General features: G+C 53.3%; 1 protein-coding gene across 1 annotated transcript; it reads right to left on the reverse strand.

Annotated features, from left to right (window-relative positions):
* Nucleotides 1-1,350: 1,350 nt before the first annotated feature.
* FZD10 (frizzled class receptor 10) lies at nucleotides 1,351-3,096 on the reverse strand. The gene has a single exon (XM_068563535.1). The coding sequence runs from the start codon at nucleotides 3,094-3,096 to the stop codon at nucleotides 1,351-1,353; it is 1,746 nt and encodes a 581-aa protein (XP_068419636.1).
* Nucleotides 3,097-8,946: the final 5,850 nt, after the last annotated feature.

Raw genomic sequence — 8,946 nt, forward strand, 5'->3', positions numbered from 1 at the left:
GTAATTCCTCTACAGCCCGAAATTAAATCATCCTGCCCACTTTGGAATCCGCCCATTTGCCATTTCACATAGATAACCAATGACCTCTAGAGAGAGATGCACACGCAGGATTTGCTTGAAAAGCAAACAGAGGGAGAAAGTTTTCTCTGTTCTCTCCACGCACTAAGAAGGGTCACCTTACAACGCACAAGGGACCAGCACCAAACAAAAGAACATCTTTTATTTTTAATAAAATAGTGAAGCATGAAAAATATCATATATTACAAATAGACACCAGCAGGACCACTCTTTCCTGGCGTTTCCTGGTGAGGAGAATAAACTCCAAGGTTGGTAGATGGCTTCCCGGGTCTATTCATGGAAACCATTTGTTTAACAATAGAAAGAGTCAATAAGCCCTTTGGGCACTTTTGAATGATCCTTCTCCCCTCTCCACCCACCCTTCCGCAAATCAGTCCAAACGTGTATCGCTTTGGCTAGGTTTCCATTAAAAAGCCACAAACTGTAAAACTAAAGGGGTTCTGAGGGCTGGGCCTCTTAGTTCTTTTGTTAGGAGATTTCTTTTGTTGTCTTTATGTACAGCAAAATACTTGTTTCTCTTTTGATTTTCATGTAAAGAGAAAAGAAAATGTATTGCACATCGTTGGCATTGACCAGTATTAGGTGTGGTGGAAGTTTCTATGTCGGAGAAGGACCATTTGTGGAGGCTGGAGGCTGGAGTCTCTTTTAAGTGACTCCAAATCCACTGGAGGGTGCTGAGTTGTCAGGCTTTCTCTTTCTTCCTGTTTGCACAGAAGTTGCTGTCTACACGCAGCCTTCCTGAGGGTGGCCCTGGGATGGCTCCCCTGCAGGACAGCGGCTCTCTCTCTCTCTCTCTCTCTCTCTCTTTTTGAAACTCAGCAGAGGCTCTTTAATTTGCAAAGAAGTTATCTCTTCTCTGATTTGTAAATGGATAGCAAAGCCAACTCAAACACACATATGTATATTTATGGAAGGTCCTAAACAAAAGTTTTCTTCTGGGGGCCTGAATCAACTATGTTACCACAAATTAGTCACACAAGAGGCTACTTAACTGGGAGGGTTCTCCTTCACTGAAAACAAAAACAAAACAAAACGAAAGCCTTTAAGTACATTTTGACTTTCAGTGTTATCACAGCATCCTGAATTTCAGGGTAAAAGCTTTTTATTTTCTTTTTTTTTTCCTTTTACTTTTATTTAAAAAAAGAAAAGAAAAAAACAAAACAAAACAAGCAACCAACCAACCAACGGAGAAAAGCACCATGTTTTGGCTCTGACTGCCACTGTATGCTCTCTGGGAAAGTTTTCCGCTCCGGCCTTCCCTCCAAGTGCCATTCACACGCAGGTGGGAGGCTGGGCAGGGATTTCGTATTTCCCGAGATGGGTTTTTGGGGGATGCTGGGCTTTTTTGTAAATTCCACTGCTGGTGATCACGCTGGCCGGTTTTCTTCGGCTCTTTTTCTTGAACCTGCGGCTGCAAACGTTCTGCCAGGACTGCAGGGTCTTGGATGTCCAGACCCACATGCCGCTCGTGATGCCCACCACCAGCAGCATGAAAATCTTCACCATGAAGATCTCCACCGCGGGGATGGAGGCGGCCATCAGACAGTCCAGGTTTTTAGTCTGGTTGTTCATTTTGCACTTGTGCTGCGTGGCCAGGATCTTCCAATACTCCACGTTGAGGCGTTCGTAAAAGTAACAGGCAATCACACAGGTGGCCGGCACCGTGTAGAGCACGGAGAAGACCCCTATCCTCACCATGAGCTTTTCCAGTTTGTCCGTGTTCTCCCCACCCGTTTTCATCACCCTCCGGATGTGGAAGAGGGCCACGAAGCCCGAGAGGATAAAGGAAGTGCCGGTGATGAGGTAACAGGCCAGCGGGATGAGGACGAAGCCGGTGAGGGCGTTGATGTCCATGCTCCCCACGTAGCAGACGCCGGTCAGCTCGTCCCCCGCGACCCTGCGCATCACCAGGATTAGGATGGTCTTCACGGCCGGGATGGCCCAGGCGGCCAGGTGGAAGTAGCTGCTGTTGGCCTCGATGGCCTCGTGGCCCCACTTCTTGCCCGCAGCCAGAAACCAGGTGAGCGTGAGAATCACCCACCACAGGGAACTGGCCATGCCGAAGTAGTAGAGGACCAGGAAGACCAGGGTGCAGCCCGTGCTCTCAAGCCCCTCCTGGATGACGTAGAGCTGCCCGCTGTCCCGGTCGCAGGCGACGCTCTCGGCGCCCGCGAAGAGGCGGATGATGTAGCCCACCGAGTAGACGCAGTAGCACATGGAGAGGAAGATGATGGGGCGCTCGGGGTACCTGAAGCGCGCCGGGTCGATGAGGAAGGTGAGCACGGTGAAGGCGCTGGAGAAGAAGCAGAGCACGGACCAGACGGCCAGCCAGACCACGGCGAAGTGCTTGTCGTCGCGGCTCCAGTAGACGTCCACGCCCGGCGTGCAGAGCGGCGCGCACGACGCGCTCTTCTCCACGTGGCGGAACTTGCCCGGGTTGTCGCAGCCGGCGCGCCCGGGCCCCCCGTCCTTCAGCGGGTGCTCCTGCGCGCTGTGCGGCCGCTGCGGCCGGAAGAGCGGCGGGAACATGCCCGAGCCCCGCGCGGGCTCGTCCGAGCCGTTGTTGGGCGCCTCCATGCACAGGTAGTTGGGGTCGTTCTTGTTGGGGAGTTTGCTGCAGTCCAGCGAGTCGGGCCACTTGAAGTTGAACTGCTCCATGATCGGGGAGCACTTGAGCCGGGCCTGCTCGCACATGACCCGGCAGGCGGGGATGGGGGTGGAGACTTGCTCGGTGCACATGGGCGCGTACAGCGAGCACAGGAAGAAGCGGAGGTGGCCGTGGCAGCCGTACTCCACCAGCGGCGCGAACTCGTGCAGCTGGATGGCGGCCTCGCGCTGGTTCTCGTGGCCCATCAGGTTGGGCATGCGGGTCATGTTGTAGCCAATGTCCTTGCACATCGGGATCTCGATGGGCTGGCACTTGCCGTCGCCCGGACGCTCCATGTCCATGGAGCTGATGGCGGCGCACGAGCCCATCACCTGAAGGACCAGCCACAGGCGGGGGCCCGGGCGCTGCATGGTGGCGTCGGAGGTGTCCCCGCGGGGAGGTCGGCCGCCCTCAGAGCCGCCGCTCCGGGGCTCGGGCTGCCGGCTCCGGCTCCTCGTCCCCGCTCGGGCCCCCGCCCATGCCCGCCCAGCTCAGCCCGAGCGGTGCGCGCAGAGCGCCCCCGGCCCCGCTCTCCGCGCGCCGCGTCCGCCGAGGTGAGGCCGCGGAGGAGAGGAGCAAAGTTTGCGAACAATACCGGGAAGCGAGAGGAGCCCCGGAGCCCTCGGCGCGCGGGCCGCCGCCGCCGCCGCCGCCGCCAACTTTGGCCTCTCGTGGGAGCGCGCGGAGAGGGCGGGCGGCGCGGGCGCACGGGGGCCGGCGGCTGGCGGCGGCTCCGCCCTCCCCGCGCCGGCCTCGGCCCGGCCCGCAGCCTCGCGGAGATGTGGTCCCGGCCGGAGCCGACGAGCGCAAAGGCAAAGGGGGAAAGAGGCGAGCGGTGACAGGCCCCGCCCCCGGCCGCGCGCCCCGCCCCGCCCCGCCGCTGCTTTGCATGAGAAAGCGCAGCTCGGGGCCGCCCGCCGCCGCCCCCCGGCCCCGGCCCCGGCCCCCGCCCCCCGGCCCCGCGCCGCCGCCGCCCTCCCGTGCGTCCCTCCCGCCGCTCCTTCGCCCTCTGCGCCGGCCTCCGACTTGCCCTCGCGCCGCCTCCCCGCCTGCGCCCCGTTTCCCGGGGAGCCCCCGGCCTCGTGCCCCGCAGCCCAAGGACGCCGGGGTTACTGGGAGTTCGGAGCCCGGCCGGAGGAGGGGGCGGGCTGCTCCGCGGCCGAGGCTGGGGGCGCGTCGCCCCTGGTTTTTATGGTGGGTCCCGGGCGGAGGGCGCTTTCAAAGCGAGGTGGGATTTGCGTTTTATGGCCTCGGCCATAAAGTGGCCCCTTCGCTTGTAAACCTGCCCGCATCTTCCCGAGGCTGCGGAGTTGCCAGGCCTGCGTCGGGGCTCCGGCTCCGGGGAGGGGGGTCTCTTTGAAATTTCAAAGAGTGGAGCTAAGGGCCGGGGGGAAGGGCTCTGGGAATCCAGAGTTTAGGGCCGCGCCTCTGAGGTCTCCGAGGAGAAGGCGGGGAGGGGGAGGGGCGGGCAGCTTCCTGGGGCTCTTAGGTCGCACCCCCCCCACCCCCGCCTCGGGCCGTGGGGGGCTTGGCGTGTAGCAGAGGGACCCGCGCCCCCGACAGCGCCGCGGAGTTGAGGGGCCTCGCGCCAGGCAGGGCTGCTGATTTCTTCTAGGCGGCTGGGTTTATTTATTATAGGAAGTCATTCGCTCGTCGGGTATTTATATTATTTGGCCAGTGATTTGCCCGGCCTGCTCCCTCCTGGGCTGCAGACCCGCGGGACGCTTCGGCGTTGAGGGTGGGAGGTGGGCGGGCGCTGAGTCAGCTCGCTCCGAGGGTCCCCAACTCCCCGGGCAAGGGGAGGCGCCCGTGCCTCTCAGTTCTCTTAAAAAGTGTGGAAGGAGCGTCCTGGCCCAGTGCCCTTAGATCACCCCCCTCGGATGGGGGGGTGCCAGTTGGGGACGAAGTCACTTCGGCCACGCACGCCCACGCCCCACCTCCAGAGAACTTGCCCGGCGCGTCACCTGGCTGCCCGTATTAACCCTTCAGTAAACAGGACCCCTAGGAGGTGGCCGGGCCTCTCTCCTCTTAGCCGCTCTCGAGGTCAGGATCTCTTAAAGTTTTGCGGAAACTCCCAGGATCACGCATAGAGGGGCCAGTTGGAGGACTTTCCCGGGCGGGAGGAGAGGTCAGAGGAGCGGGCCCTGCGGACCGGGGCCTCCTTTCTCCTCCTGCCTTTCTGGGGTTAGCCCTCTGTGCCGTGTGTCCAGACATCCCTGAGAGTCGGTGCGGGGGGGCCCCCGGTCTTGTCGCCCCCTCCCCTGCCCCCCAGGGGCTTTGCAGGAGCGACGGGCGCTGCGGGTTCCCGGCTATTTCTAGGAAGCGCCCAAGAAGGAAACGCTTCTGCTAGGCCCTTATCTCGTGGGAAGCTTCTTGTCGGCGGGGGCAGAAGTGGGGCACTTCCTCTGAGAAGGCTTTTTAGAGTATTGGCTTTTATTTGAAACAAGTCGTAGGATTTTACATCTAGTAAACTTGGGAGAACTCACATATCCACCCCTTCCTTCCTTCCTTCCTTCCTTCCTTCCTTCCTTCCTTCCTTCCTTCCTTCCTTCCTTCCCTCCTTCCTTCTTTCCATCCATCCATCCATCCATGCATCCATGCATCCAGCAAACACTGAGACGAATGAGGCTGGGAATTGCACCGAGCACTGAATCAATGTCCCTGGATCTCAGTGTGAGGTGTTGGAAGAGGTTCGGGTGAGGAAGAAAGTGGAGAAAAAGGTGGTCGAGGTAAACGCGAAGGCAGTCAGAACAACCGCCTTCAACTGCATTGTTTGCCGAGATGCTTTTTAAAAGCCTGCCATTTTTCTTACGATAGTTTTGTTTGTTTGGGGATGGGGTTTTTTTTTTTTGTGCGTGTGTATATTGTTTTTGAGTCTAGTGAGCTATTTTCCAAACCTTTCCATTAAAAAAGATTCAGTGGACATCCCTTGGCTTTTCTAGAATTTTCCTTGCCAAGATCCTTCCTTGGACATCGTTTTCCTTCTTTTCCTTTTCCTTTCCTTCCCTCAGAAACTCTGAAAATATAAATGTGAGAGAGTCAGGGGCAGTGCCAAACACCAAGAGCGGGGTGTTAGCTCTTTGGGAAAGTGCCTCCTAATTGATCTTTTCTGTGCTGTTTTAATTCAGCCATGTTCAGACCCATTATTTTCACTATAACCACTTCAGATTGCTTTCTTCTCTCGTTTTTTTAGAAAAAAATGTCTGCAGAAGTGCTTCGCTCTGCCCAGCTGAGATGGAAACCAACAAATAGACATTATGATAGAAAAATGAGGGCTCTGAGAAATCACCAACTGCAAGATAACTCTGTAACTAATAAATGAAAAGGGTCTTTTGATGGCTCCAGCTGAAAAGATATTTTATTTTATTTTTTTTCCCCTGTGTGTGGGATTTGAGATGTGTGATTCTAAGGAACAGCGGCTTCCCTGCTGCTCAGCCCGGGCTGGCAACTGGCCCCCCTCTGGCAAATGTTATGGAGAATTGGGAGGAATTTTATGGCTGTCTCTCCCCTCAGCTCTTTTTTCTTTTGTCTTCTTTGAAGAATGACTTTAGACATTTTATTTACATATTTAACCACGGATGAAAGAGGGAAAAGAAAGCATTTGGGGCTGTCGTGGGAATAGCGATATGTTTAAATTAATGGAAATCTTATTAGGCCTCTAAAATTTTGAGCAAAGGTTTTTAATGAAACTTTATAATTAAACATGATTTCAAATAACATGCAGGGACAAGGAATATATATATATATATATATGTTTTACCCCAACTGCCTAAAAATATATATATGGGAGAGACACTCTTAAACATTAACTACCTTCAAGTTCTTGCAAATGTTTGCCCAGAAAAGTATAAGGTTTTTGAATGGGAATATGATTTCAGGAGTCAGGCAATATTTTGATGGAAAACTAAATATTTTTGGATGGAAGGAAATTGAGAGAGAGGCAGAGTTTCATCTTGTTCTAGCGAGGCCCGAAGTAGAAAACACTTTGACACAGATATTGCTAAAAGTCAAAGTTGTATCTCCTCTTACGATGTTATTATCAGTGGAAATTATAAGCACTGTGTGAGATCTTTCTGAAATGAGATTTGAGAAAACCCACAGTAATCTCTTTAAGATAAAAAGTACTAACTCTTTCAGCAATAGAAAGGAATTGAACCATAGACTTAGCACATTATGAGCTAACTGCAAGAGTGAACTTGTAGAATATCAGCAGAGCTTAGGAAAAGAGAAGGGTATTAACAAAGTTGAAGGTAGAAAGTGGTTCAGGTTATCTGTGTTTTCCAGGAACCGTTGCTTGGACCATCTCTCCTGGCACATTGATGTTTGATGATCCCATGAAGTGCGTGTGGTGTTACTTCTTTTATCTTCTACTATCATCAATATTTGTATTTCATCAGCACGTTTCCGATTCTCCTTTAAAGTAAGAACGAGATGCTAATAATTGACTGACATGCGGAGCCATCTCTGATACCAAAAGGCGCCATTTTCCCTGACCTCATCTTGGGTTATGTTTCTGCAGACACTTATTATCAGATTAAAAAAAAAAAAAAAAAAAAAAAGCAGGCATGGAGAATTCTGCTTTCTAACCAAGCAAGCGTGCACTTTCCCCCCACCCCTACCGCCCCACATTTTTCTCCAAGGAAAATACCTTTGGTCATCTGAAGTGATGCTTTACTGAAGAAAACACACAGCGTGTACCACCCGAGAAGCCAAGCAAGCTGCAGCAGATTCAACGGGCACAGAAGTTTTAATTCTACCTAAAAACACTGGTCGGAAGAGGTTGCGATGGGGGTGGGGCGATGAGAAACAAACAGCAAAGTATCCACATCATAAAACGGGTGACTGGAGGGCACTCTGTCTCCCCAGCACAATTTAGGCAGTGATTTTAAGGCCACTTCCCTTGAAACGTGGTTTGAAATATTACCAAAGGTTCCACGGGGTGCATTAGTGTGAATTGCAAATCAGAGCATGTCTCTAATCCCCCTTTCAAGGCCCGGCTTTGGATCACTGGCGTCTACGCGGCTCCCCACTGCTTCTGGCGCTGCAGCGACCATTCAAGGGGACAGCTTTCCCCTCTATTCCCACACTCCAAAAAACAACACCGCAGACAGACACCCTCCAACTAAATTAGATTAAACTCCTTCTCCTCCACATGGCATTAGCCTTTTCACTGCCCAAGATTCATTATCTGGCGCCTCCTAATTTAAAGATACAGTATTTCTTTTTCATCTCAACAGAGACGGGCAAGAGCGACACACACGCTGAAAAAGGGGACAAAGCCGGCCTTCGATGTAAGTGCTTCCAAATTACAAGGACATTATCTGTTTAAAATATAGGAAGGCTTAGCACACGTCTGCTCTAAAATACAAACAAATTGACCCTTCACCTCTGACGGAACTGGCCCCATCAAAGTACCTAAACCTGTAATTCTGTACGGAGCTGCTTTGGGGGAGGGGGGAGAATTCTATGGGAAGAAAAATCACAGAATTCCAGAAAAATGAAACAAAAGGGCATTCTTGTGTGTAGGCGTGCGTGTGTGTGTTGCAGGGATGGGGGGGGTGTTTTATTTTGTTTTGCATTTATATTCCAAACAGCTTTAAGAAACAGTCTTTTGGAAATGAACACACATGATAGGAGCTCAAACTTCAGTTTCGGACACGATCGCTTTGCTTCTTTCCCGCCCCCTTCTCCCACCCCCACCCCCCTTGGCTGTTGGGTATATATTGCTTTAATTACTCACCTTCCCATCTGTTTCCTTTCTGCTTTACACCTCCACCCTGGGACCCCTTTTCATTGCCTGTCCTGAGATGGGATGCTAAGAAAGGGGTTAGTACCACCCCCTCCAGAGGCCGCTGCCCCTGCACAGGTGAGGGGGGCGGATTAGATGGGGAAACCTTCCCTTCAGGGGCAGAGCGGGGACACCCACAAGCCTGGTCCTGCCTTAAGAAGAAGGGAAAAAGAACCAACCTCCCAGTTTTTCCCTGATGAGTCTGAAACCACTTTGCCAAAACCATGGGCAGCCCTGACCCGTGGTGGTGGCTATGTAGGATCTGGGTCTGAATCCCCTGCCCCATGTTCTAGCCCCATGACCTAGGGAAAGTTCCTTCCTGTCTCCATGCCTCAGTTTTCTCATCTGAAAAATGGGCAGCAGTGGGGTTCCAACCTCACAGGGCATGGGGAGGATTGTGCTGTGATACACGGGGAGCGTTTAGAGCAACGCT

Source organism: Eschrichtius robustus, chromosome 14 (assembly GCF_028021215.1).
Source record: "Eschrichtius robustus isolate mEscRob2 chromosome 14, mEscRob2.pri, whole genome shotgun sequence".
Taxonomy (NCBI): Eukaryota; Metazoa; Chordata; class Mammalia; order Artiodactyla; family Eschrichtiidae; genus Eschrichtius; species Eschrichtius robustus.

What these genes read in the sequence shown, in the direction of transcription:
- FZD10 (XM_068563535.1), bottom strand. Translation starts at nt 3,096, where the DNA reads ATGCAGCGCCCGGGCCCCCGCCTGTGGCTGGTCCTTCAGGTGATGGGC.